The sequence below is a fragment of the Vidua chalybeata genome, chromosome 29, assembly GCF_026979565.1.
Source record: "Vidua chalybeata isolate OUT-0048 chromosome 29, bVidCha1 merged haplotype, whole genome shotgun sequence".
In the NCBI taxonomy this organism is placed as follows: domain Eukaryota; kingdom Metazoa; phylum Chordata; class Aves; order Passeriformes; family Viduidae; genus Vidua; species Vidua chalybeata.
In genome coordinates, this window is record NC_071558.1 from 2,188,848 (window position 1) to 2,216,244 (window position 27,397).

The 27,397-nt window shown below is 63.0% G+C and overlaps 4 protein-coding genes across 11 annotated transcripts; 1 reads left to right on the plus strand and 3 right to left on the minus strand.

Annotated features, from left to right (window-relative positions):
* Positions 1–881: 881 nt before the first annotated feature.
* LOC128801264 (translocon-associated protein subunit beta) lies at positions 882–6,272 on the minus strand. 3 transcript variants are annotated; one of them, XM_053967067.1, is made up of 7 exons: positions 6,195–6,272; positions 4,005–4,159; positions 3,315–3,446; positions 3,043–3,141; positions 2,553–2,661; positions 2,319–2,396; positions 882–1,634 (listed from the first exon to the last, which is right to left on the minus strand). In XM_053967067.1, exons 2-7 carry the CDS (start codon positions 4,157–4,159, stop codon positions 1,524–1,526), a joined length of 684 nt encoding a protein of 227 aa, XP_053823042.1. In that variant the 5' UTR covers positions 6,195–6,272; the 3' UTR covers positions 882–1,523. The 3 variants fall into 3 exon arrangements, with proteins under 3 accessions (XP_053823042.1, XP_053823041.1, XP_053823043.1); XM_053967066.1 differs by lacking the exon at positions 6,195–6,272 and adding an exon at positions 5,633–6,164; XM_053967068.1 differs by lacking the exons at positions 3,315–3,446; positions 6,195–6,272 and adding an exon at positions 5,633–5,996.
* A 96-nt stretch (positions 6,273–6,368) lies between these two features.
* DCST2 (DC-STAMP domain containing 2) lies at positions 6,369–9,199 on the plus strand. 3 transcript variants are annotated; one of them, XR_008435160.1, is made up of 4 exons: positions 7,821–7,968; positions 8,051–8,144; positions 8,224–8,412; positions 8,501–9,199. XR_008435160.1 is itself a non-coding variant. In XM_053967105.1 (3 exons), the coding sequence occupies exons 1-3, from the start codon at positions 7,935–7,937 to the stop codon at positions 8,342–8,344; spliced, it is 249 nt and encodes an 82-aa protein (XP_053823080.1). In that variant the 5' UTR covers positions 7,821–7,934; the 3' UTR covers positions 8,345–9,199. The 3 variants fall into 3 exon arrangements, 1 of the variants encoding a protein (XP_053823080.1); XR_008435161.1 differs by lacking the exon at positions 7,821–7,968 and adding an exon at positions 6,369–7,814 and having other exon boundaries at positions 8,224–9,199; XM_053967105.1 differs by having other exon boundaries at positions 8,224–9,199.
* ZBTB7B (zinc finger and BTB domain containing 7B) lies at positions 9,109–23,498 on the minus strand. Of its 3 annotated transcripts, none has more exons than XM_053966999.1 (3): positions 23,347–23,498; positions 11,361–12,364; positions 9,109–10,575 (listed from the first exon to the last, which is right to left on the minus strand). In XM_053966999.1, the coding sequence occupies exons 2-3, from the start codon at positions 12,353–12,355 to the stop codon at positions 10,155–10,157; spliced, it is 1,416 nt and encodes a 471-aa protein (XP_053822974.1). In that variant the 5' UTR covers positions 12,356–12,364; positions 23,347–23,498; the 3' UTR covers positions 9,109–10,154. The 3 variants fall into 3 exon arrangements, with proteins under 3 accessions (XP_053822974.1, XP_053822975.1, XP_053822976.1); XM_053967000.1 differs by lacking the exon at positions 23,347–23,498 and adding an exon at positions 21,952–22,017; XM_053967001.1 differs by lacking the exon at positions 23,347–23,498 and adding an exon at positions 16,377–16,579.
* A 24-nt stretch (positions 23,499–23,522) lies between these two features.
* LOC128801246 (mothers against decapentaplegic homolog 6-like) lies at positions 23,523–26,534 on the minus strand. 2 transcript variants are annotated; one of them, XM_053967030.1, is made up of 4 exons: positions 26,477–26,534; positions 25,701–26,114; positions 25,473–25,556; positions 23,523–24,826 (listed from the first exon to the last, which is right to left on the minus strand). In XM_053967030.1, the coding sequence occupies exons 2-4, from the start codon at positions 26,092–26,094 to the stop codon at positions 24,291–24,293; spliced, it is 1,014 nt and encodes a 337-aa protein (XP_053823005.1). In that variant the 5' UTR covers positions 26,095–26,114; positions 26,477–26,534; the 3' UTR covers positions 23,523–24,290. The 2 variants fall into 2 exon arrangements, with proteins under 2 accessions (XP_053823005.1, XP_053823004.1); XM_053967029.1 differs by having other exon boundaries at positions 25,458–25,556.
* Positions 26,535–27,397: the final 863 nt, after the last annotated feature.

Here is a 27,397-nt window from a genome sequence, read left to right on the forward strand (position 1 = left end):
AGTCACGACCTCTGCCTCAGCCACATGGCAAGGTGGGGTCTAAGTTTCAAAATATTTTTCCCTTTTTTTCTTTTTGTTGTAGTTTCTTTTTTTTTCTTCTGTTAATAAGTAGGTTTTTTTTTTTTCACTTTCATCCCTTGGTATCCATTTCTCTCACTGACAGAAGAAAGAGGACTTATTGAAGCCCTATCTCTTTTGACAAAAACAATCACTTTAGAACATATTTCTCCTAGAATTTTCTCTAAGCCAAGACCCAAGGTGGTACTGTCATGGTGTTCCTTCTATATTATTACAAAATCCTCAATACCTCGACACACCTCAACCATGTGCAGAGCAACGAAAAAGAATAGCAAGGACACAGTCCTCTGCTCAACAAAATACATCACGGCCACCCAGAGAACAGGGACCTCCCTTAGTGCCCCTTTTGGGGCAAAGCAGCAGCTGTGACATCCTCTCTGTCAAATCAGATCTGTGATGTCACCAGGGCAATCTCTGTCCCACAGGGCAGGCAGCACCTGGAGGTGACCCTGAGACAGGATATTGTTATAGATACATATAGTAATATTGGCTTTTCATAAATATTAAAATGGATTCTATATGTGTAAAGCAACTTTGTTATGAAGGTATATTTGTATTTCTGCTGTTAATTAAGCTTAGACATCGTAGTGAAATAGCTGATATAAGTAGTTTTGTGTTGAAATGCCTGCTTGGATGGGATAACATCCAGTGAACACAGGATGAGGACACCTGAACAGATCTGCCAACCATCAGCACTCACTGTCTGAAGGCAGTGTGGACCAAGGCCCGAACTGGAAGAGATAAAGAAGAGCCAAAACCACAGCCCAGAAACAAGCATGCTCTAAAAAGGCAGACCCGAGGAGGAGCCGTGTAAACTAATTTATGGAATATGTATATGCAAAAGAAAATATGGATATGCATAAGGGTCTATGAATATGGAACAGGTTGAGGCAAGGGAAAAGGTATTTAAGGGGTGTCCCTGAAGGTGACAGTGTGCTCTTGGCTGAGTGCCAACATGCACACGGCCGTAACAACCTTTGCTCTATGGTCCTTGTCTCCTATTGCCCTTTATTCAACTTTTTACATTTTCACAGGAGACTGAACATGTTCTTAACAATACTCTGCAGAAAACTGCAGCAGGCAGATGGGAGCTGGAGGCAGCACAGGGGCAGAGCCCCACAGACAGGCCCCTCTAGGCACTAACACGCTGCACTCCTCAGATTGCTGCAGCTGCAGAGGAGAGAGGGGTTCCGCCTCCAAAGGGGCTGGACAAGGCAGTTTGGGACTTCTGGTTGTTCTTTTTTCTGTTTGCTTGTTTCTCCATTAGAACACAGAGGGCACCTCACAGCTGCTGCTGCAGCCACCGAATCCTTTGCCCAGAGGGCTGAAGCACAGCGCAGGCAGCACCTGGCAGGGGACTGTGCCATCCCCACCCAGCTGCTGTTCTTGGGGGTTTGGGGTTGTCCTTTCCCGAGCTCTGGGCTGCTGCTGGCATTGGACTCTGCTCAGTTCTTTTTGCTCTTGGGGGTGTCGTACTTCCTCTTGCTCGAGTACCAGAGCAGCAGGGGGATCCCGATGGAGGGCAGGGTCATCACGCCAAATGCCGCCCAGTCCAGCTAGGGAGAAATTGTTAAGAGAAAAGTCAAAACAATCCAGGCCAGAGGAGTCTTAGAGCAATGAGGTCAGAGGAGGAGAGTGAGGGGAGACCTCACACTGTCTGCAGCTTCCTCACACGGGGAAGCAGAGGGGTAAGCGCTGACCTTTGCCCTTGGTGACCATGACAGGACCCGAGGGAGCATCCACAGCTGTATCAGGACAGCCAATATTAAGGTTGGATATTAAGAAAAGGCTCTTTCTCCCAGAGGATGGTCTCCTAGGCACTGGAAGAGGCTCCCCAGGAAAGTGGTCACAGCACTGAGCTTGACAAGAGCTCAAGGAGTTTGGATAGGGCTGATAGGTACATGGTTGGGATTCCTGGTGTTGTCCTCTGCAGGACTGGGAGTTGGACTCCACAATCCTTGTGGGTCCCTTCCAGCCTAGGAGGTTCTAAGATTCTACTCTCAGATTTTCTGGCTCAAATGCCACAGTGCAGCTCCTTCACACAGGGAGCTGGGATGGAAACTCAGCTGCTTCTGTGACAGTCCTCTGCAGAACTGACAGGAATTAACTCCAGCTTCCACTGGAGCTCTCCAGGTGACTGCAGGGCCAGCCACACACACACCACGTGCAAGCAGGAAGCCACCACACTGAGCTGCAGCTGCCGTGGTGTACTTCTCCATTGTCAATTGAAAGGTACTTACAAAGTGAGGGGAGAACCTCCTGTCGAAGTCACGCTGAGCCAGGATTCCTCCCTGTCCGGGAGCACTAGTGAAGCCAACCTGGAAAAGGCAGGGAAAAGACAGGCTTTGCCACCTTTCCTCCTCGTTCCAGAACTGGGCAGGGTGAGAGCACACGGACACGCATCATCCCCGAGCACACAGCTCCGGGAGCATGGTCAGGTGTGTCTGCAGGGATCCCATCAATCAGCCACTTACCACCACCTGGGCACCCTCCTGAGCCAGGTACGTGATGGTGGCAGAGGTGAAGTTGAAGTACCCAGCCTTGAGAGGCCGTAGAACCACGGTGTGGGACACGTTGCTCGCTCTGGGAGCTGGACATTAAGGAACGCTGCTGTATTTCATCCCAGGAAGAAAAGTGAGGAGATGGGAAAGAGCAAGCAGGAGCCAGGTGCAAAAGTCAGTGCTGCTGACAGATTTGAGTGCTCGTGCTCACAGACAGCCAGAGCCACCCAAGGCTGACCCAGCTGCTCCTCCACAGGCAGAGGAACTACCCCAGGACCTGGTCCTGTCTACAAGGAACTTTATTTTTACACTGCACCATTCAGAAGAGCAGGGGTTTGGATTTGGCACCCTGTCCAGGCTCTGGAAGAAATTTCAGGGACAGCAGATGAAGATAGGACAAAGCTGCTGGATGCTCAGGGGCAAGAAAGAGACTTGGGAGAAATTTCAAAACATTAAAAGATACGGAGCAATCCTGTCCCACTTGACATTGAGCATGCCAGAGACGATGCCAAAATCTTCTGGGGGGAAGGAATCATCCGACAGCTCCACATCCAGGGCAGCACTAAACACAACAAAGAGAGGGATGAGACAGGAACCTTAAGCTTTTCCATCTGCTCACAGGCTCTGCAGCAAAGTGCACTGACAGTTCCATCTCGACCAAATGGAAGAACTGATTTTGGAGAGATGAAATGTCACCATTCACAGAAGATGGGGAGGGGAGTTGAGGTATCTTACAGGGAGATTGCAGAGGGAGGAAGGCAAAGCTGAGAGAAACAACCACGACAGGAAAAACACCATTTTTTTTCCACAATACAATTTGTCAGTTTGCTGAACTTCAGATACCATCCCATGGATACACATGTTGGCCTAAAAAATAACCAAATCCCACATATAAAATTACAGGAGCTCATTAATGTTGTATCAATCCAACATTACAGCACCATATATTCTTCTTTTAGCAGTACTGCACTCAGTATGCATTATTCTGCCTTAAAAAAAAAAAATCTAACAAAAACCAAAATCCCAAAGCACTTTAATAGTGTCCTGTATTTTGTTCAATCAGCTTTTCATTCTGGAATGAAGCTTTTTACCAGCATGGTGGAAATTCTGTTTTATCTTTGTCAGGTCCTTAGTTAATAAGTCCTGATAGCAAAAAGGAATTTTCACAAAGCTTTGCGAGCTGCATGTGTGGGGAGCAGAGTGGCACAGGAACTATACCATGCTGGACTGACTGCTTGAGCAGCCACGAGGTGAAAGCAGGGACAATGGAAGAGGAAGGAATAGGCAAATTTCAGGCTTTTCAGGCACTGCTGGAAAGCTCAGAGTTGGAGGGATATCACAGAGCTCAGAAAAATTGCCTTGTACCCTGCAGCCACACAGAGAACATTTGCTCGTGGTCAGTACTGAAGCCTGGACAGGGCTTACCTGGAGCCAACATTGTAGATGTTGTACTGCAAAGTCAAGTCCTTGCCCTCCACTGCGTATCTGTTTAACAGGGATTTGGAGGCCAGGAGTCTGGCACCATCCTCGCAGTGAGCCACAGACACCAGGGCAAACACGGCAAGAAGTGGGAGCTTCATCTAGAAACACAAGGAAATGGAGTGTCACTGATCATTTGAAATCTCTGAATTGCCTCAGAGGATGTAAGAATTGGCACAGCAGTGTCCCAGATCTGCAGCCATGGAAAGTTGATGGTTTTCTCCCCTTTCAAAGCCCTGGCCAGTATCACTGCCCTTTACAGAATCATAAAGTTGAAAGGGACCCATAAGGATCATCGAGCCCAACCTCTGGCCCTGCACATTGCAGTAATGGGCAAAGCTTTCAGATCATTAAGCCTCTTCTAGTAACTTCCAGAGCAAAAGCTTTGGTAATTAACAATTTCATCAGTTTTAGCAGCTAATGGTTAATTGCCCTTGCAAAGCTTGGCAACTTTCCAGCACTGTCATACACAACAGAATTAGTTCTTCTCAGAAAGCACAGCTCCTCACTTCCAACATTTATTCTTCCCTATTTCCAGCCACTGAGGAACCACCAACTCCCTCCTGTGGCTTATCCAAACACAGTGCCTCTGAAGCCACCCTGCTGAGAGGCCAACAGGAACACTACAGATGTGACCAGCCCCGCTTGATGGGGCTTTTAAATGCAAAAACTGCTTCAATATCAGGGCCTCTGCCCTCCACAGTCACAGGGTGGCTGGGCTTGGACAGGACTGTAGAGACCACCCAATTGCACCCCTGTCATGGGCAAGGACTCCTTCCACTGGACCAAGTGGCCCCAAGCCCCATCCAACCTGGCCTTCCAGGGATGGGACAGCCACGGTTTCTCTGGACAACCTTGTGCCAGTGGCTCACTGCCCTCACAGGGACCAATTTCTTCCCAATATCCCATCTAACTCTGCCCTCTGGCAGTGGCAAGCCTTGTTTTGTCACTCCAGGACCTTATCAAAGTCCCTCACCAGCTCTCCTGGAGCCCCTTTAGGCAGTGGAAGGAGCTCTGAGGTCTCCCTGGAGCCTTTACTTCTCTAAGCTGAACACCCCCAGCTCTCCCAGCCTGTCTCCAGAGCAGAGGGGCTCCAGAACCCTCAAATCATCTCCGTGGCCTCCCCTGGACTCACTCCAGCAGCTCCTTGTCCTCCCTGTGCTGGGGCCCCAGAGCTGGAGGCAGCTCTGCAGGAAGGCTCTCAGCAGAGCAGAGGGGCAGAATTTCCCCTTCACACGCTGCCCACGCTGTTGGGGATGAGCCCAGGACAGTGTTGGCTTGCTGGGCCCCCGGTGCACGTTGCCCAGGCATGCTGAGCTTCTTGTCAACCCATCCCCCAGATCCTTCTCAGGGCTGCTCTCCATCCATTCTTCCCCAGTCTGTTTGTGTTTCGGGACGCTGCAATGCAGGTGCAGCACCTGCCCTTGGCCTCGCTGAACCTCCTGGGCTTGGCACCGACCCGCCTGCTCAGCCTGTCCCAGCGGGGGCTCCAGAAGCCCCTTCCTTCCCCCCGGTCCTGCCCTGCTGCAGCCGCACAGCAGCGCATACAGCCCAGGCTGCTCCTGCCCACTCACCCAGGGGCCCAGAGGGGCTCAGGGACACCTCTCAACAGCGAACCGCCCGGTTCCAGCCACCGCTGCCCGCAGAAGACCCCGACTCTGAGGCTCCAGCGCCAGAAACCGGCCGGTCCTTCCTGGCCCCTCAGAGCCCACGACCGATCCTCTCCTACAGGCCCTTCCCGGCGCCCCCCGCTCCGTCCCGAGGCCACGGCCTCACGCCGTCCCGGGGCCCGAGGACACGGCCTCAAGCCGTCCCGGGGCCCGAGGACACGGCCTCACGCCGTCCCGAGGCCCGAGGACACGGCCTGAAGCCGTCCCGGGGCCCGAGGCCACGGCCTGAAGCCGTCCCGGGGCCCGAGGACACGGCCTCACGCCGTCCCGGGGCCCGAGGACACGGCCTCACGCCGTCCCGAGGCCCGAGGCCACGGCCTGAAGCCGTCCCGAGGCCCGAGGACACGGCCTCACGCCGTCCCGGGGCCCGAGGACACGGCCTCACGCCGTCCCGGGGCCCGAGGACACGGCCTCAAGCCGCTCCGAGGCCACGGCCTCACGCCGCCCCGGCCCTCCCGGCCCTCACCGTCTCTCCCGCCGCCAACGCCGCAAAGACGAGTCAGCGCCACCGCGGCGGAAATGACGCACGCGAAGCGCGCCTCAGGGGGGGCCCTATGCCCCCTGGGAAATGGAGTCTAGGCCCGCGCACACGCAGGGACTCCGCGCCTGCGCAGGACGCGCCTCCCGCGCCGCCCCGTGGGCCGCCGGTGGCGGCAGCGCCGCGCTGGGCCGGGCTCTCCTCAGGAAGGCTCTGGAGAAGAGCAGCAGGTATGGATCGGCACCACAAGCAGCTCCGGCCACGCCAGCAGCCTGCCCAGGCCCGTGGTGGATGTGTAAAGCAGCGAGGAAGGAGTGAAGGAGAAGGAGCGGGGCGAAGTCCCTCAGGAATCGGGGGCACAGAAGCGCAGGGTCTGCCTCCCTGCGCTCAGGCCTCGCTGCTTGACTCGCTGCCCCAAAACGGGCTGCAGCCGAGGAGCAGGACGTGTCCCGACCTCTCCAGGGCAAAGCCCTGTAACATAACAAACCTGTTAGCCCCGAGAGCTCCCCTGTGGCCGCGTCTCTCAGGCAGCTCAGCTCTGGTGGCAGAAAGGCCGCGGGAGCCCCGCATGCAGAGGTTTTGCTCCTCACACACGCGTGTGGAAGAGCAGCTGGGTCAGCCTCGGGTGGCTCTGGCTGCCTGTGAGCACGAGCACTCAAATCTGTCAGCAGCACTGACTTCTGCACCTGGCTCCTGGTTGCTCTTTCCCATCTCCTCACTTTTCTGATTTTTTTTTTCTCCTCACATCCTAATTGGAGGTGACAAGGAACAAACCTGCTTGGAAGTGACCATAAGCCTGCAGAACTTTTTTGGGACTTGCTGGAATTTCCAGAAAAAAAAAAAAAAACAAAAAAAAAGGTAAGACTAATACCTTAGCTTTAAGGTATCAAAAGGACAATGAGCTCTGTGAGAAGGGAAAAAAGTAGTGATATTCCAAATTGCAGCTCCTAGGACTAAAAGATAACTAACAGGAGTTTTGTTAGTGGCAGGATTATGCCCCGTAGAGGTTCAAAATTTTGGACTAATAGCTTTTATTTGGCAACCAAAGGCCCTGAAGAATTGCTGGAATGGCCCTGACAGTGTTGAACCAGTTTTAAGACCTTGAAGGATGCTCATGGAAGCACCAGCTTCAGGCCTTCCAGGTACAACCAAGCTCTTTTCATGATGCATGCATGGAAGGCAACCAGTGGCCTCTGTGGGGATGACACAGCTTCTTGGGAGTTGGCAAAGGCCAGTGGCATCCTTCTCCAAGCAACTGGATGGTCAGCATGCTTATCGGCCAGAGCAGCCCTAGTGATGCAGGAGGCCCAGAAATTCACTTTGGGATGCTCAGTAACTGTGTTAGTGCCACGTGCCATTGCTGGCTGTTTGGAATCCAGAGGGACATCACTGGATCTCTCTAATGCTGGCAAAATACCGAGCTGTGCTAATGGACCTGGGAGAGAAGTAGCCGTGTGTGCGTGACGCCGACTTCAAGGGAAGCCATTTTGCTCCCTGCTGAAAAGCAAGGGCCTTTTTCAACGTGAGTGCACACCGTGGGGCACTCAGGACGCCAAGATTTAAGGGATGAACCTTTGCAGGAACCAGGCAAAAGCTGGCAGCAGATTGGTGAGTCCCTGGTGGGACGGAAGAGATGGGTGGTATCCCAGAGGTGTCAAGGACCCCCAGGCTGGCACCGACCCACCCTGTGCCCACAAATCTCCTGCCCTCACCAGCTTGACCTGTGGGATGGCAGAGCAGCTGGGTTTCACTGCCTGCAAAGGTCAGAGCCCCCACAGAGCTCGGGGAACCCCTCCCCAGAAAATTCCACATCCCCCCCCCCCCGACAGCCCCGCTTTCCGCAGGGCTGTATTGCAGCGAGTGCTACGGAGCCCTGAACAACACCTGCTCCGTCTGCACGGCCCCCCTGAGCTCCCCGGACTCTGGCGACGAGGAGATGTGAGGAGGGGTGCTGGGGGGGCTGCAGAGGGGCTGGGGCGGGGGGCACAGCTCAGCCCTGCCCTCTGTGCCCCCGCAGGGACTCCAGTGACGAGGACACGCCGGGGCTGTGGCCGGGCCGGGGCCAGGAGCGAGGGCGGCGGCTGCTGCAGCGCATCAAGGACGTGCTCAAGCCCTCCAGAACGGCTGCCCAGCTGTGAGCCCAGCTGTGAGGGGAGGAAAAGAGTGAGGAAAGCAATGTGGGCAGCAGTGGGGTCAACAAGAGCAGGTGAGGGCTGGCTGTGGGCTGGCAACGTCCCCTGTCCTCCCCAGCACTGGGGATGCTGGATGCCAACACTGCGGCTCCTCTCTGCCAGCAAGACTTCAACTACCAGCAGCAGGCCAAGAACAGTGAAAGCGAGGGCCCAGTGACAGCAGGACGGTGCCATGTGGCAGCAAAACCACGGGTCCAGGTGCTGGGATGTGCCTGGAGCCCCACCAGTGCAGCAGAAGCTGAGAGCCCCTGGGTGTGGAAGGGCTGGTGAGTAAATCACCTGCTCCTCAAGGCAGCTGAGTCCTGGTACTCTGAGCTGGCATCCACCATTCCATGATGGTCCAGGCCTTGTGGTACCCCAGCTCCTTGCTGCCCTGGCTCCGTCCCTGCTGTGACCCCAGCCTCTCAATGTCCCCCAGCCCCACCTCCAGCGCCTTGGTGCCACCATCTCCATGCCCGCTGTGCCTCCAGCCCTTACACACCCTCGTCCCCAGCCTTTATGGTGTCCCCATTCCCATCCCTGTGGTGCCCCCAGCCCCATGCTGACCCCCACCCCTCGATGTCCCTCTCCCCACACACGGTGCCCGCTCCCCATCCCTGCAGTGCCCCAGACTCTCAATGTCCCTTGTCCCCATCCCCACATCGTCCCCAGTCCTGAGCTGCTCCAGGGGCAGGGATGCAGAATGGACAGACAGCTGGACACGGGGGAAGTCCCTGCTTCTCCGTTTATTACCAAGCAGCCTTCGTTTAAAAAACAAAACAAAAAAAACCAAAACAAAACAAAAAAAAAAAATAAAACAAACACAGACATACAGACAGGCAGAGGCGGCCCGGCGGGGCGGGGGCCGCCCGCCCGTGGTTTGTTTGGTTCCTGACACCAGAGAGGTTCAAGTAGCCGAAAAGGTTCAAGTTCACCATAAGGCACTTTAAAGCCATGACGGGAGCAGAGCCCCCCCCCCAACCCCGGCCCCATCACCCCTCCCGGCACCCCCTGGCAGATGTGGAGGCCGGGCAGCGCTGGTGGTTGGCAGCGGAGGGGCTGTGGGGAGGGGGGGGAATATATTACATCATCTTTTTTTAAATATAGATAAAACTCTTATTGTAGACAAATAGTGCCGGTCCCCTCCACCCCCGGGGAGGCTGCGCCCTGCGGGGGGCATGTGCAAAGGACAGAGGGGTGACCGCGGGGGCCCGGCCACCCCAGGGAAGGGCAGGGTCCCACAGGGCCGGGGGATTTCGGAAGGGGGAAAGGTCCGGGGGGGGCCGGGGCTGCCCCGCACCCGGGTGGGCTCACCCGAATAGTGCAACCAAGAGAAAGCAGCCGGGAGTGCAGGGGCGAGGGGGGCTCGCCGGGGGGGGGGGCTGCTCGGAGTGGGGAGGTGGGGGCAAGCTATGCACAGCGTAGGGCAGTGCCCCCCCCCCCCCACTGGAGAGGATTTGGGGGGGGGCTCTCCCCACCTGGGGGTGGGGGGCTTGGTCCATGGGTGCCCCTGCCCGGTCCTGGCATCCACGAGGGGTTTGGTGGGGGGACATCCAAGTCCCAATCCCCCCATCACCCACCTGGGCATGACCAGGTGGGCCCGGGCACGGTGGGGGTGTGGTAGGGGCCCCCCACCCCCTTGTGCAAATCGGCCGAGGGGAGTTTCCCCCTTTGCATAACCAGGAATGAACCGTGACGGGAAAAACAGGAACAGAAACCCCAGTGGGCACGGCACAGCTCGGCATGGAACAGCACGACACATGCCGTTGCATCGCCCCTATGCCATCTCCACGGGCACAGCGCCGTCTGGCTGCGGCCCTTCCTCACCCTCCGGCTCCTCTTCCTCCTCCTCGGGCTGCCCTGGAGCCCAGTAGCGGGCAATGGAGAGGCGCAGCCCCTCCAGCCGCCCGTTGGAGAGGTCGAGGCCCGGGGGCCCCGCGGGCGGCGGCGGCGGCTCGTCGCGGCGGCGGCGGCGGGTCCGCACCTCCAGGCAGTTCTGGCCCTTGAGGTGCCGCTGGAGGTGGTCGTCCTTGGCGAAGGCCTTGTGGCAGAGGTAGCACTCGTAGGGCCGGGCGCCTGTGTGCAGGTGCATGTGGTTCTTCAGGTCGTAGCTGTGCAGGAAGCGGGCGCTGCAGTGCTGGCAGGAGTAGGGCCGCTCGCCTGTGTGCTTCCGCATGTGGATCTTCAGTTTGTCGTTCCTGGAGTTGGGACACACGGGGAGATATTGGCATTGAGTAGCCAACATAGCACCCAGCCACAGCGGGGAGGGCAACGGCGCTGAAAGCCTGAGAGCAGGGATGCTCTGCAGGGCACAGGGGTCTGGGTGCTTGGCGGGGCAGGGGACCATTGTACGGCTGCACGGCTGAGAGGCAGCTGGCTGCTGGCAGGGGGATGCTGCTGGCCACCCCAGGCTGCTCTGGCAGTGCTTACATAGTGCAGAAGACTCCCCTGGACCTGCACCACCACCATGACAGATGAGATGTTATGGGTGCCATCAGGTGCCAGGCCTTGGCTGATGTGGCAGCACTCTCAAGAGTGCAGAACACCCCACTGAGCAGGTATGGCAGAGGGACACAACAAGGGATGCTACTGGGTACCTTAGGTCAGTCCAGCAGCACTCGTGCGGTGCAGACGGCCCCATAACCCCACTGCACCACAGCAGAACTTGCAGGGTGTGCCATGCAGGATGCCACTGGGTACCCCGTGTTGCTCCAGAGCACTCATGGGGTGCAGAAGACACTCTGAATGAGCGCTGCACTGGCAGGACTGGCACTCACGGGGTGCTTTGCTGTACGCCATCAGGTACCCAGTGTGGTCCAGCAGCACTCAGGGGATGCAGAAAACCCCGTGAACCACGCCAGGCATGTGGGGCCCCAGCAGGACTGGCAGGGGGAGCGCCATAGGGGATGACGGCAGGGGGAGCGCCATAGGGGATGTCATTTGGCACATGCCAGGCGGGGAGAGTCCGTCCAGCAGCACTCACCGCGTGAATCGGACTCCGCAGACCTGGCAGGCGAAGGGCTTCTCGCCCGTGTGCGTGCGCATGTGGCGAGGCAGCTTGCCGGCGCCGTGGATGACCTTGTGGCAGACGGGGCACTCCTGGGGCATCTGCGAGCGGCGCTTGCGCACCAGCTTGTCGGGGCTATCCAGCCCGGGCGCCAGCGACTCGTGGTGCAGCGAGCCCAAATATGCCATCAGGTCAGGGTCGATGGCATCGTCGTCGGAAGCTGCCTCCTCCGGGGACAAGGGGGGCTGGTAGGGGAAGGGGAAGGGGTGTGGGGGCAGCTCCTCCTCCTCAGGCAGCTCAAAGCTGTCATAGGGCAGGGACAGCCCCTCAGGCAGAGGGGGCGAGGGCAGCTGGGAGGGCGGCGGGGGGCTGCCGGAGCCCTCCGCCTCAGCGGGTGGCTCCTCGGCGTGGTTGTTGAGCTGGGCACCACGGGCTTGCAGGAACTTGCGGGTCTTCTTGCTGCGGCGCGGGGTGGGGCGGGGGGGTGGTGGGGCAGGCACCTCACCCTCGGGGAGGGTGGAGAAAGCCTCCAGGTAGCGGCGGGCGCGTTCGCAGTCGCCGTCATCGGGACCGGGTGCCTCCAGCCCGCTGCCCTGCAGGATCTCCACGCAGGCAGCGATGACACAGGGGATCTCCAGCAGCCGGGCAGCGCGCAGCACCTCGCCCATGTTGGCGCTGCTTATGGTCAGCGTGGCTGTGTAAGCAAACTCCAGCAGTGCGCCCAGTGCCTCTGGCCCCACGAAGTCCAGCTCACAGACCTCCTGCCCCGGCCCCGGCCCCGCGAAGAGCTTCTTGAAATAGCGGCTGGAGGCAGCCAGGACGGCACGGTGGGTGCGGTACTCCAGCCCCTGCGTCTTGATGGTGACGTCGCAGAGCAGCCCCAGCTGCCGTTGCTCGTTCAGGCAGCTCAGCAGCTCGCTGCTGTGCTCAGGGAAGGGGATGCCGATGAGGTCGTCCTCTGGGCTGGCCATCGTCCTCACCTGCAGGAAGGATAGGATGCTGCCTGACTGATAGAGGAACAAACTGGGAGAGAGCACTTGGAAGAACCAGTGCAGCTGGAGCGTCGCTGTCATGAAGGCAGGGCACGAGGGACCCTTCCCTGTACGTGCTGGGTGGCACTGGGGTTTCAGCGGGACACTAAACTGGGGCAGGCTTGGGGCCCACAGCCTGCCCTCAGTTCCCTCCGTGCTATGTGAAGGTTGGCGGGCGCAGGCCCCCCACCACAGGCCTCCACACTTCCTCCACTACCACCAGCACCCGGCCGCCCGCGCCGCCACAGCAAAGGGAGAAATCTCAGCGTGGTGCCTTTGAACAGCACCGAGGTGCAGCACTTCCTGCGCCAGCCCACCCACAATCCCCCCAGCCCACCGCCATGGCCAGGCGAAGCCACTGGCTCCCAGCAACCCCGTCCTGGGAACGTGGGCCTCTCTGGCAGCAGGCACGGGTGGGTGGGCGAACGCTGGGAAGAGCACCCCGAGGGCCGGGGGGCCGCCCCGTGGAGCCCAGCTGGGCTGGGAACAGGGGCCACACTTCCTGCCACGGCAGATTAGGATCAGCACCTGTGCCACCGGTTCCTGCCCCCGCTCCTGGTCGGGACTGGGCCCCCTCCCTCCCCCTGTGCCCCAGCCTGGGGCCACTCCTCGCCCAGCCAAGCCCAGCCTGCGCCAGTCAGGCCTTTCCCACGCTGCAGCTGGCAGAGCTTGGCCTCAGCCCTAAACCCAGCACTGCTCACACTCCCGCTGTGGTCCCCATGGCGCACCACCAGGGACCCGCGTGTTCCTGCGGAGCCAGCACGAGCGGGAAGGGGCAGCCCATGACCCTCACAGCCTGCAGGCAGGGTGCAGGCAGCAGTGGCAGCTCCAGGGCTGCAACCTGCCCTGCGACACCATGCCCAGCTACGGCCCTTGCTGCTGGGTGACACTGGCACTGCTGGGTGACAGCGGAATGGGGGTCGAGCAGCGGCAGCCTGGGGGAGGCAGAGGTAGGTACCACCCGTGGGTCGCCGCTCTCGACGCTGCCAGAGTTGTGCCACGCCGAGTCCAGCCATGGTGGACAGTGGCGTGTGGCACCGGCCATCGCCAAGCCATGCCAAGCAACGCCGAGCCGTGCCGGGCCCATCCGCCCCAAACCCACCAGGCCGTGCCAAACCACACTGTGCCGTCGGCAGGCGGGCGTGGGGGACGTGCCCCCTCTTGCCCATGGAGGGGCGGCGCGGGCGACGGCCCCCGGCACAGGGGCCCATCCCCAAGCCGGCCGCTCCCTGCGCTTGGGCGGCTGCCAGCTGGGGCTGCCTCGGCAGGCAGCTGGGAACGGCCCCGGAGCAACCGGCTGCGGAGCCGCCCCAGCCGCTGCCGAGCAGGCCCGACCGGCATGGCAGGCGGCAGCCGCCCCTGAAACTGGGAGCCAGGCAGTGCCGACCGCCTGGGATGCTGGCGCCAGCACCCGTGGCCGAGCCCCCCTCCTTGGCAGGAGCCCATCCCGCCACCGGTTGAGGTCCCCTCTGCCTGCTGAGGTGGGGGTGATCGGATTAGGGGTGATTAAACCATCAAGGCCCTGGGAACCAACAGGCAGTGACAGCCCCCAGTGGGATTAGGCAGGATTAGCTGCAGGGGCAGGATTAAGCGGGGGGGGGGGGCAAGTACCCCATGCCACAGCTTGGGCAGCTGGAGAGGGATGATAGGGATGGGGCACCTGCCAAGGGTGGGCCAGAGCCCCACAGACCCCCCGGGACTGTCACAGGGAATCGTCACAGGGTAGAGTGGCACCGTGTCCCCCAACACTGCCTCCCCCAGTGATGGCACCAGGACAGCCTCCCTTCCGCCCTGGTCCCCACAGCACCTCCAGCCCCGCAAGACACCCGGGCACAGGCCACTCGCAAGACTGATGGCACCCACTGGCACGTGCCTGTGGGGGCGTCTGGGCACAGGGCAGCAGCTGAGACCCCCGTCACATCCCAGCAGGAGGGACGGCCACGGACACCGGCCTCACCACGTCACAGGGCAGACAGACACAGCCTCAGTCCTGCCAATGCCACCGAAATCACCGGCAGAGGTCTGGTAAGGGAGTTGGGACCCCTGTGAGCAGCCACGGGACTTGTGCCAGCAGACGTAGCTGCAGGGCTGGGGCAGGGTGGGGGCGAGGTGCCGGTGACAGGAGGGGGATTTTCCATCGCACCAAACCGCCCCTTACGGCTCCTTTGCTGACACCCCCACCCCCCCGCACATCCTCCTCACTGGAGCGAAGTCACATGCTGAGCGGGCGCTGCCGTCGAGGAGATCACCGCAGTGATAAGGAAATGGCAGAGGATGAGGTGTGAGGGGACTGGAGCCGCCCCCGGACCCCCAGCATTCCCTGGCAGGTGCCGGAGATGATGGCTGGGAGGGAGCAGGCGGTGGTGCCCATGTCCTTGCCGTGCCAGAGCTTCCTTGGTTACGTCAATGCTGTGGCACATTTCGGCTGAAGCAGCCGAACGGGACTGAGGAAAGGAAAGGCAAGGCAAGGGGGAGTTGCTCCCCGTGCTGAGCTGGCTCCCGTGCAGGGCGGGTGGCAGCAGGAACAATGTCTGCCCGGGTCACCCTGACATCCCTCTGCCAGCCCAGGCTGCCTGCAACAACCATGGCCAGGCTCCACCCGCCCGCCAGCTCCCTCCATCCGAGGGCTCCAGCCACCCAGGCAGAGCCACGGGCCCCTGCAGCACCCACCCCGCACGGGGACAGGCTGTGTCCCGTGCCACCAAGCAGGGATGGCACCCTGGGTGAGGGCACAATGGCAGCCTGCACCGAGCACTGGGCCCGGCTTGGGGACGGCGGGAGGTGGGAGGTGGAAAGGGGCGTCTAGGGGGGATCTGCCGACCTGGAAGGAGGGTAGAGGTCCCGGGGAGCACAGTCCCCACCCTGGGCTGCTGCCAAGTGCCCCTGCTTTCGGTCACAAGAGTCACAAATGCTGTCGAGGGACTTCACAGCCCCACTGGGGAGAATGAGTCACCCCGGAAGGGGAGCGCAGTGCAGTGTCAGCCTGGCCCCTCACCCCGTGGGGCCCCTCATCCTTTGGGATCGAGGACGTGGACCCAGGAGTGTGGGCTGTGCAAGCTCCCCACCCTGCTACTGCCCGAAGCCAATTGGGAGCAGCAGTGGCCCTGGTGCTGGTGGCCACAGTGGGGAGGGTGGTGTGGCTGCAGGGCAGGGGCTGCGCAGCCCCTCTGTCTGCCCAGCAGGGAAGGTGGTGGCCGGGGTCTGGCTCGGCTGGTGACCCTGTAGCAAGCACATGCCCGGGGTCCCATTGCTGGAGGAAGTGGGGAGAGCAGCACTGCTCTTTGAAAGAAGAAAAGAACAAGTAGAGACAAAAGGAAATGGTTTGGAGATGAAAGAGTATAAACAGCCCCCCACCCCACAGCACTGAGAGTGAGCCCCATGGCACTGCTCAGTCCCCTTGACACAGGCCAGCTCACCCACAGAGGTGTGAGCTGTGCAGCCGTGGGACATCAGCCATCAGCACCGAGAAGGGGGCTGGAGTGCCGTGGCCCATGGCACTGCTCCTGGGGCCAGCGCCAGCCCGGCACGGCAGCTGCCACAGCGGCATCCCTGTTACGGTGGAGCAGGACTAGTGGTGCTGCCAGAGCCACCCCTGGCATCTCCGGCAGGGACAAGAAGCAAAGTCCTCACACCGCCCACCCAGACGCCGTGCTGGCATCCTGGCCCCCTCCTGCTGCCAAAACCTACCCCGCTGCCACATCCAGCTGCCTGGCAATGCCACTGCAGGGTGTGGGGGCCCTGCCCTGCCAAACCAAAGTGACCCAGATCTCGCCACTCGTCCCGTCCCGTCCCACCCCATCCCATCAGCAGCAAGGATGGACACCAACGTCCCACAGCCTGCTGGTGCTGAAGCAGCTGGCCCAGATCTCCCAGTGTCCAGCGGCACCACACTGGGTCCCCGCCACCCTGGCAACTTCCTCCGCCCCACCAGCAGTGATGGCAGGGTGGGTGTGTGGCTCACCTGCCCCGTGTCCCGGCGTGGCTCAGCGCTGCGTCGCGGCCCGGCTGGCGGCCGGCGAGTGGCAGGGAGGGGAAGGCAGGGTGCTGTGTGAACTTGGCCCCGCTCCCCGCTGCACTTGAGCTCAGGATCCCACCTCAAAAGGAGTCGACGCCCACACCCCGGGTCACGCACCTCCCAGCCCCGCTTCCCAGAACACACACGGCATTAACTCTTTGCGGCCGGTACTGCGCCGTGGGGTGCCAACCCGGAACCGGGCAGGGGGCATCCCCTGGCCCACTCCCACGGGAGGAAATTCCCAGCACTGCCAGGACAGGCACCCCGTACCCTAAGTATGCCTTCCCTGCCACTAACATCGTCCCCAAACCGTCTGCCCCTGCCCCCCCCCGTGGCATCACACAGGCCCTCACCTTCTCCTGTGCCCCAAGGCAGGGCGCTGGGTGCTCGCCACTGGCCATGGCCAGCCCAGCCGGGCTGCGAGGGCGCCTGTGCTCGGCGGGAGCAGGGCAGGGCTTGGTGCAGCATGCTGCAGCCTGCCCGGCCAGCCCCGGAGCCACCCCCTGGTCCTATGGATTCCTGTCCTGCTCTCCCCTCGGAGCAGGTTCCTGAGATCCCAAGGGGAACAGTGGGAAGCAGTGACGGCCCAGCTGGACTATGCTGCCTGATCCCCTCCACTCCCTGGGCAGGGGCACTCGTGGGCTCCCCGGCCAGGCTGCAGGTTCACGCAATCCCCCCATAATTACACCCTCTGTGTCCCCAGCTAAACAGCAATTAGCAGCCCGGAGAGCGCGCCCCACACCCCACCACCAGCACCAGCACCCGCCCAGGCAACCCACGCCAGACCGGTCAGGGGCACCTGCACTGCAGCACCCTGGCACGGCCCGGAGAGGCTGCGGCGCTGGGGCCCTCTGTGGCAGGCCAGGCAGAAAAGGGGAAGAGCCCCACACCAGCAGGACAGCAAAGGGCCTCGGGCCCAGCCCCAGCAATGCTGACTGAAGGAGCTGGGTTGTGCAAGAGCCCCTGGGCAGGCAGTGGAGATGGGCAGAGGGGCATCACCAGGGTGCCCTCCATGGTATCCCACCTCTCCCATCACCGTGGGCCGTGCGCTGGGCGGGAGCCAGCCAAGGTACCACGAGCTGCCCAGTGCCCGGAGCACAGGCAGCACACAGCCTGCACGGGGCCGTGGGCAGCACTGCCCAGCGCGCTGCCACAATGCTCCAGGCTGCCCCAGTGGGGGCACAAAAGAGGGCACAGCCCTGGACAGCATCCGTGAGAGGGAGGGAGGGAGGACAAGAGGGAAGGAGGAGGGCTGTGGCACCTGCTGCCAACCCTTCCCCTGCCCTTTGTTCCCCATAAAGGAGGGGAATGGCGCCAGTCCCCCCTGGCCCAGGTGTGCCAGGTGCTAAGGGCGGGAGATAAGGTGGGCGAGGCGGGCAGGGAGGGGCATGGCACGGCATGGGCACGCAGCCCTGAGTCAGGGTTCCTACTGGTGGCCAGGATGGGGTGAGTCACCGTGGCCCCCCCACCCTGGGGGTGTTGCAACCACCCAGGCGCTGGCCACAAACTGCTGCTCGCCCTGGCTGGGGGGCATCGGGCTGGGGGGGCAGGTGGGGAGGTGCTGGCCTTTGGGGAAGATGGGCTAAGCTCCATCAGTCCGTCCATCCTCCTCCAAGCTCCACCCTTGCCTTGGCCAGTGGCACCCTGACCAGTGTCACCAGTGAGGGGAGACGGCCTCATCCCAGCTCCTCTTCCAATGGCAGGATGGGCAACGCCAACTCCTGCATCACATCCTGACAGAGCAGCACCCTGACCTGCCAGGGCATGGTGTGCCATGCTTGCCCAGGACAGATGTGGCCAAGGGCATGTGGCCCCTGTGTGTCACCTCTGGCCACCCAATGTGCCAAGGAGGCTGAGGCACAGACAGAAACATGCAAGGGGGAAGGAAGGAAGGAAGGAAGGAAGGAAGGAAGGAAGGAAGGAAGGAAGGAAGGAAGGGAAGGAAGGAAGGAAGGAAGGAAGGAAGGAAGGAAGGAAGGAAGGAAGGAAGGAAGGAAGGAAGGAAGGAAGGAAGGAAGGAAGGAAGGAAGGAAGGAAGGAAGGAAGGAAGGAAGGAAGGAAGGAAGGAAGGAAGGAAGGGAAGGAAGGAAGGAAGGAAGGAAGGAAGGAAGGAAGGAAGGAAGGAAGGAAGGAAGGAAGGAAGGAAGGAAGGAAGGAAGGAAGGAAGGAAGGAAGGAAGGAAGGAAGGAAGGAAGGAAGGAAGGAAGGAAGGAAGGAAGGAAGGAAGGAAGGAAGGAAGGAAGGAAGGAAGGAAGGAAGGAAGGAAGGAAGGAAGGAAGGAAGGAAGGAAGGAAGGAAGGAAGGAAGGAAGGAAGGAAGGAAGGAAGGAAGGAAGGAAGGAAGGAAGGAAGGAAGGAAGGAAGGAAGGAAGGAAGGAAGGAAGGAAGGAAGGAAGGAAGGAAGGAAGGAAGGAAGGAAGGAAGGAAGGAAGACAAGGCTCTGCCAGCCACCAGCCTGGGACAGGCAGGCTCACCTACAAGTGGGCCTGCTTGCTGGCCCCAGGGTGAGCTGGCTCTGGAGTTGCTGGCCCTGTAGCACAGTCACGGGAACCCCTTGGAGGGCAGCCAGACCCCCTGGGTCCCACTGTGCTGCATGGCCCCAAGGGGCCCCCCCAGCTGGTGGCACCTCCTCCTCAATATGCAGGGTTGGTGTCCTCACAGCACCTCGGGCACTGAGCATCACCAGTGGCACAGGCTGGCCCCCAGTGCTCCATCCTGGCACCAGGCTGGTGCTGGTCCTGGTGGGGTCACCTGGCAAGGACAGTGCCAGCCCACAGCCCCCCCCTCCACACCCTCCAAAATAGCCCGGCTTCCGCCCCCACGGCAGCTGCCTGCTGCCAGCTCCCCGCTGCCCACGGCTGATCCCGGGGAGGGAAGGGGGGCAGGCGATTCTAATCCCCCCCCGGCCCCCCCGAGCCCACACAGCACTGACAGTGAGGCCGTGCCCGCCACGGCCACTCCAACCCACACAGGAGGAGACCCCGGCCAGCCCTGCAGCAAGGGGAGGGCAATGCCCCATGGCAGGCACAGGCAGCCTCTGTGGAGCCCCTCTGTGGGACATGGGCTGTCCCCAGGGCACACCAGCTGCCTTGTGCCACCCAAGCAGGGCACAAGGGTCTCTTCCCTTCTCTTCCCTGGCGCTGCAGTGGGGCTGACAATCCTCCCGTCCACCTTTGCTATGGCTCCAAGCCCCGTGCCCTGATGGTTGCCCAGGGGAGGGGAATCAAAGCAAAACTGCTGGGGTGTCACCGTACCCAACAAACGTCAGCCAGCACAGCCACATTCTCCACCCTGCTGCTGCTCGGTGTAGGCAGTGCCTGGCATCCACCTTGCCCGAGACCCAGTGCCTGGCAGCAGGACCCCCTTGCCCACTCCCCACTCCAGCTGCTGCCCACGGGGCCGGGGGACGTGACAGAGACAGCTGGGCAGAGTGGAGCACGCAGTGCAACCGGGAGAGGCCAGAGCTCGCCTGACCTACTTCTCCTTCCGCATCACCTGCTTTCATTTTCCCTCACCCGGGCTGGTCCCTCTGCCTGCCCAGGGCTCCATCAGGTCATGCCTCTAGCTCTGGGGATGCAAGTCACCCAGGCACCATGCTCCCACTGCACCCTCCTGCATGTCAACTGACCTCCCCAGCCCTGGGCACGCCGCATGCCCGGGTGCACTGAAGGTCACCGGCCACAGCCCCGGCACCACCACCTCCTCTGCCTGCATGGCTACCCAAGCGCCATCTTCCTGGCACAAAGCGAGTTTGACGGGTCTCAGCCCAGCCCCTCGCCAGGTCCTCTGACCGCCCTGGGGCTTGCTGGGGTGTGGACATGCAGCTCTCGGGGCATGTCAGGGACGCCAGCGCTGCCACGGGGAGCCAGGCGGGCGCCAATCCTCCAGACGGGGCGGCCGCTCCCACCGGCACCCTGCCTGCTCCCGCCGTGGAGTTACCATGGGAAGGCAGTGGTGGCGGCGCAGGGGGAGCGCAGGCTCCCGGGGGCTCCCGCCAGCAGCCCACACGCTGCCAGGAGAGATTTCTCCCTGGTTTCATCATCCGCTGCCTGCCCTGAAGGAGAAGTTCCTGCTTCACGCACGGGGCAGCAGCCAGCCCTGGAGGGCTGGGGTGCAGCGGGGGCTCCGCTGGTCCCGCAGCCCCGCCGTGCCCCTCCCGCCCCCGTGCGCTCAGGCCTGTGGCGTCCGTGCCACGTGTGCACTGAGGGTGCACGGCAGCAGCTGGCACAGCCGTGCTGCCACAGCCTCGGGCTCAGCGCCGCAGCGCTGGGGGCAGCCTGCGCCCAGGCAGGGGGTCCCGGAGGGTCCCCAGGACCCGACACGGATACGCCCCCTCACGCACACCTGTCACCTCCCTGTGCTCACCTCGGCACCCGTCCCCGGCATAGACACTCCCAGCCCTGCTGCTCCACACTCCCTGCTGCCCCAGAGTTTCCCCTTCTCCAGGCACCCGCTTTTAAGTTCCTGAGCTCAGTCCCTCCCTCCGCACCCAGCACCAGCATCACCACCGAAGCCTCGAGTCGCTGCAGCTGCCGCGTACCTCCGGCACTGCCGGGGATCCCAGCCTGCTCCCCGCTCCTACCAGCCCGGCTGTGGTGGGGGAAACCGAGGTACGGCGCGACTCACCCCACGACAAAACCGGCACCGTGTCCCCTCGCCAAGTGAACGCAGCCACGGATCGAGGGCGGCTGTGGCCCAAGACGTGGATCTGCTCCGGCGGGAGGGTAAATACCGCACCCCGCCCCGGGCAAACAGCGGCCGGGGGCAGCCAGCCAGGGGGACGAGGACAGGTACGGCAGGGCTGGGCGCACGGGGCAGAGTCCACCGGTGCTTGGCAGGTGCTGCTATGACACCGATCCCGGGGGACCACTGCACAGCCGAGCAGGGGCACCCACTGCTGCTGCCAGTGTGCCAGGGCCGGGGCTCACCAGCGTGGCACAGCATGCTGGGACACTGGGATACCCTCCAACTCTACCAATACCGGTGCAGAAGGGGCTCCCTGAGTTGCCTTCCTCCTGCAACGGTGCCGTCCCTACCCGGTGCACCAGGCATGCCGCCAGGCTGCTCACCAGGTTAGGAACTGGGGGGGTGGCAGCACCCAGTCACCCGTGGGAGACCTGCGGGGGACCCTGGCTGCATGGAGCAGCACCGCAACAGGACCACAGCGGAGCCTTGGCAGCCGCCCCGGCACGCAGCGGGGACCTGCCGATGTCACAGATTTCCCGCAGCTCCGTGCGCAGGGACCGGGAACAGCCCACGAGTGACACCCCCCGCCCCACGGGCGACGTGTCCACCGGCTCCGGCGGCGGGCGGGGACAGAGGGGGCCGCGCAGCGATCCACGCGCCAACCGTGCCCACCCGCTGCCGCGCAGCATCCCAAATCAACGCGACTCACCGCAACCGGGCGGCAAAAAGCGGCCGCCGCACCGGTCCCCGTCCCGATCCCGCTGCCGGTGGGTCGGTACCTCTGCGCAACCCCCGCTGGCCGGTGGGTCTGTCCGCTCCCACCCACTGCCGCTCACCTGCGCACCCCGCCCGAGCCACAGACCGGTCCCGGAGCCACGGCCCCGCCTCCGCCTTCACCTGCCGTCGCCGCGCCCCGCCCGCCCCCCGGCCACCGCCGCCGCCGCCGCCGCCGCCGCCGCCGCCGGGGCTCCAGGAAGCGCCCGCCCCCGCCTCCTCATTGGGCAGCGCGCCGGCGGTCGCGCGTCCCATTGGTGGGGTGCCCCGCCCATCAGCCCCGCCCCACCCCCCTCGGGAGGGCGGGGGTCTTGCGGGCCCCCGGGACCGGGCTGCGCGGGCGGGGGGCGGCTGGGTCAGAGGCGGTTAACGGGATCGGGCGGGGGTCGGCCGCCGGCCTGGGGCAGGGGAGCACGAGACGGCCCCGCTGCGGCCCCCCCCCCCCCACCGGCGCCGAGCGCGGTGCCAGGCGCCGAGCGCGCCCCGCCCGCTGCGGCCGCCGCCGAGTGCCGGGGCCGGCACGGCACTGCCCGCTCCGCCCCGCGGACACGGCGGGGCGGGGAACCGGGCATGGGGGGGGGGGGGGGGGGCGTTAAGAACCGAGAAGTGTGCACCGAGGGAGAGTTTCGAGTGCCGGGCACGGGAAACTGTGCGTAGGGTGAAGTACGGTGGGGGGTGGTGGAGAGCCGGGCTCGGGGAACCGGGCACCGGGGTACTAGAGTGCCGGGCACGGGGGGGGATGGAGAGCTGGACACGGAGAACGTGGCACCGCGGGGTGCCGGGAGCAGCCCCCCCTGTTCTCGGCGGCGCTGGAGCGGGGCGCGGCGGGCCCCAGCGGGGTGGCTCCTCCGCAGGTGCCTGGGCGCGGGCCCCGCGCAACCTGTTTGGCCGCTGCCGGCTCAGGGAGGCAGCGGCGGCCCCAGGGCTCACCTCGGCTCACCCCGGCCCCCCCGCGCCTGGCTCCGAGAGCGGCCACTGCCCGGCGCTAGCGGAAAGTGTGAGGAGCCACCGCCGCTCCGGGGCTGCCAAGGCAAACACGGCCCCGCGCAGACGTTATGTCAGTGGGCGGAGGTGGGGGGGGGGAGCCGCGCCGGGGCCGAGAACGGGACCCCTAGCCCTTCGCCAGGCCCCGGTACCGGGCACCTGCCGCCGCGCCTCGCTCAGCCACCCGCTTCGCTCCCGCCAGCTCCGTCCCTCTGACCGTGCACCTGCATCCCCCGTCGAGGATACCGGCCCGCCAGGCTCGGGGCTTCCGCGGGGCGGAGGTGGGGAACGCGCAGAGCTGCCTCACCCTCCGCGCGGCTGCCACCGGCTCCCGGCTCCATCGCTCCCCGCCCGTCCCCTCGGGCCACGGTTCGCCATAGCCGCTGCGCTCTGCCGCTGCCCGCGGCTGTGCTCCCGGTGTCTCTCTCTCCCCGCTTCCCCCGAGGCGACGCCGACGGTGCGGTCGCACTCACCTCTCTCGGCGGGGCCAAGAGCGGGGCCGGGCGGGGGCCGCGGGCTCAGCCGGGCCGGCGGCGTGGCAGGAAGGACCGGGCGGTCATCGCGGCCCGCGGCAGCTGCCTGCAGAGGGCACTGCTGGCTCCCGGAGCCGAGCCCCGTGGGCGGCACCGATGCGCGTAGGGACACGGCGGTCTCTTGGTGCCGGTGGCACCGTTTATTTAGGTTAAAAGCAGCAGGCACGACTCGGGCAATCCGGGATCCCCTCGGCTGCGCTTGCTCGGGGCTCCCCCATGCTGCCAGAACGGTTGAAGGATTCCACCCCCGCCCCCGGGCCTGGGAGCTTACCTGCCCCCCCCCCTCATTCCACCTGCCTCACACCTATCCAGATGCTCTAACCTGCCTCACACCTATCCAGATGTTCTAACCTGCCCCACACTCCAGCTGTGCTCACCTGCCCCACCCCCCCAGGCGTACCAGTTCACTCCCGTTCTCCTTGTCCGCAGTGACACCTAGGCCCACAGCTCCCTCCTCCTCCCCGCTCCCTTCTCTCTGCTCCCCCTGTCCCCACCGGCCCTGGCTGCCACTCCCCAGGCCTGGCCCTGACAACGGGGACTCCTGCCTCATGCTTTGCTTTTTTTTTTTTTACAAAAATAGATAAATTAATATAAACTTGAACATTAAAATAATAATAATAATAAAAAAAAAGATATTAAATAGTGCCCTGTGTCACTGAGAGCCCCACGGCTGGGGGAAGCAGGTGCTGGCAAGGTGGTGACCCACACAAGGGGGGCATTGCATCCAGTCAGCACTGAGGCAGAGAGTCCCCAGAGCCAGGATGATCCTGCTGCAACACAGCCCTGGAAGACACAGGCTGAGGAACAGTAGAAGGGCCCCCCAGCTTGTAAACCTGCTTTTGGGGAGCTCCCTGGCACTCCCCCCCCCCCCACCAGCCCCAGCCTCAGCGTGGCTGGTTCAGCAGGACCTCGAGCCAGCATGGGCAGGAGGTGATGAACTGCCGGGAGTAGCAGGGTCCCCAGCCCTTGGCAAAGCTGATGCGGATACTGTGGGGGTCACAGGGTCCCTCCCCAGGTAGCTGCCACCCCCCTCTGTCCCCTGCCCACTCATAATCGAACACCTTTGCCGAGTAGCCAGGCAGCAGCTTGAGCACAGTGAGCCCGCAGGCACCCGGGGGGCTCAGGGTGGGCGAGCTGACGAAGATGGGGTGCTCGCTGCGGTTGTAGGCCCAGACGCCACCTGGCTCCTGGCTCAGCAGCAGCCCCCGGCCAATCTTGCCGCGCGCCCGCCGGACGGCGCAGCTGCGGTAGGCAGCGGGCAGCTGGGCCAGGCAGAAGCCACTGCCCCACGGCAGCTCGCAGAAGACGTTCACCGACGCCTCGTGCACGGCGTAGAGGCGGCCCACGCGCGTCCGGTACTCCCAGTAAGCCAGTTTGCACCAACAGCCGTCCTTGATGGTGCTCCATGAGAGACTGGTGTCTGGCAGGGGGGGAGAGCAGAGCTGTCACCACCAGGACATGACTGAGCCAAGCAGCTGGACGGGCCAAGGGGAGTGGGCGCAGAGGGCGTATGAGGACAGATCGATGGACGTGGCGCACCAGGGATGCCTCAGCACAGAGTCCTGCGCTGGGTGTGAGCCTCTGGAGCTGTTCCCAGTCCCCGAGTACCGTGGTGAAGGGGTGGGGGAGGGCCGTGAGGGGGGTTGGTCCCTGAGTGCAGGGGAAGGTGGGGCAGTGGCAGCTGGTGGCCTTGGTGGCCAGCAGCCAGGCGGGAGCTGGGGCTGTGTGCGTCAAGGCACATTGTGTGTGTCCCCATAGGCAGCGCTTCCTCCAGCAGGGAGCCTGGCGCTGCCAAAAATAACAGGAGCTTCAGTGGCGGGGGGGGGGGGGGGGGGGGGCGTCTGGGCCCAGACTGCTCCCCCAGCAGGAACCCTCATCCCCTGTCGGAGTCTTTTCCTCCTGCTGGGAGTGACTGCTGGCTCCATTCCCTGATTTTCATGTTCTGTCCCCTCCAATCTCTCTGCTTCTGACTCAGGGGTTCAGCCCTGACCATTGCCCTCCTGCCTGTTGGGTGTGGCAGAGGGTTGTGGAGTGTGGTGGGCCCGTCTTACCGCACCAGTCCCCACCGTTGTAGCTGAACTCCATGAGCTGGGGCTCATCTGGCCAGGAGGGACCACAGGATGCCTTCAAGTAGGGGGGTGGCGGCGTTTCTGCAGGGGAGAGAGAAGGAAATAAGAGGCTGGGAGTGCATCCTGCCCCACCGAAGCCCACTGGAGCCACTGAGCCAGCCCCAGAGAGCAGGGCTCAGAGGCTGGGTGGGCGAGGCAGCCTCCAGCGCTGCTGCCAGCACTCACCAGGTACAGCCAGGCGGCTGAAATGATGGGGGTTGCAGCACAGCACAGCCAAGTCCCCGCAGGCCCCCTGGCCCCCAGGGCAGTAGCAGAGGTGCTTGAGCTCATGGGACTGGTGGAGGTCAGGCCAGCGGAAGAGGCGACAGAGCAGGACTTGAGGGGGGAGTCCCTGCTTGAGCCCTCGTGGGTCCCCCCGTGGTGCCAAAACGCAGCCAGACTCCCAGGCGCCCCGGCTCTCCACCACCTGCACCAGCAGCTCCAGCTCCTCATCCTTCAGCTTCTTGAAGAGGGCATGCACTGCCGGTTTGAGGGCACCGGGGCCATCCTCGGCGCTGGCTGCTGCGCAGCGCTGCCGCCACAGCCTCCGCACCAGCCCAGCACGGCGCGAACGGAACATGGGGTGGCCGTGGGGACCACCTGCGGGATGGAGACAGGCATCACCCCCCGTGCCCTCAGAGGGCTGCGGCTCCAGGGGGTCCCAGTGGGGACCCTGTGCATCTTGCCGTGTCCACCCAGATCCCTGGCAAGGCTGCTTTGCCTGGATTTGCTGCTGTCATCCCCACCGTGAGGGCACGGTGCCGCTTCAGGGCGTAGTGGCCACAAGGCGACATCAGACACGAGCCCAAAAAAAAACAACCCTCACCGCTGGGGAACCTGCCTGTGCTCAGACAGCGAGGGCAGGGGTCCGTATGCTCCTGCCCACAGCACCCACCCACTCCCCTCTCACCCCCCATGGTGGGGCTGGGAAAGGGGTCCCTGCAGAAGAGGGTCTCACTCACGGTGGGTGGCGGAGGTGGGTGAGAGGCTCCAGGGCACTGCATGGGGCTGTGCTCTCGGGGCGGCCGGCACTGCTCTGCCCGTCACGCGTCACCGCCTGGACTTTTTCCTGTGCTGGGACGCTCTCCCCTCCCCCGGACCTTCCCGTTTGGGGAATTCATTGATTTCCCTCATCCCAGCCAGCCCTGGGGCTGAGCCACCGCCAGGGCCACCACGCTACCACACCAGGACATGGCAGGCACAGGATGCATGGGCTCCAGGGGCCAGGGATGCCCACTTGGTAGCAGCATGCTACCAGGGCAGCCGGGCACAGCCAGGAGCCCAAAAAGCCCCACAGACACCAGTGCACAACCACAGGGCAGGGTCCAGCCGAGCTGCTGATCTGAGCAGGGGGAAGCCACGAGGCACAGTGGCAGGGCACCGCCTTGGCAGACCCCATCCCTACTCGTGTCCTCACAGGGACCATTGCAAGAACCACCTAAGCCCCTCGTGGCATCTTGGGCAAGGGTTCCTGTTGCCCCTCAGTTCTTGACCTGGCCAGGGCCCCCCCGCGGGCAGTGGGTGAGGGTGGGAGCCTGCTCCACAACAAAGGAGCTAATGTAAACGGGACCCTTATCCCGCGCCGGGCCAGGCTTCCTGCTCCTGACTTCCCGCCGAGATAAGGGAGGCCACACTGGCGCCAGTGCTGCTGCCGAGGACAGGGCACGCAGAGCTTCCCCTCTGGTGGGGCCAGGCACCAGCACAGGCAGCAATGGGGGAGGGTGGGCTCACAGACCCACAGCCACCCCCCACAGCCACGCTCTGGTGCCACCAGCCATGACCTGTGCTGCAGCTCCCAGCCAGGCTGGGCCCTTTGGGAGATATTTTGCTCTAGCTGCTTCCCACAGACTGAAACAGGAAACGGCCAGGAGTGGGGGAGCAGG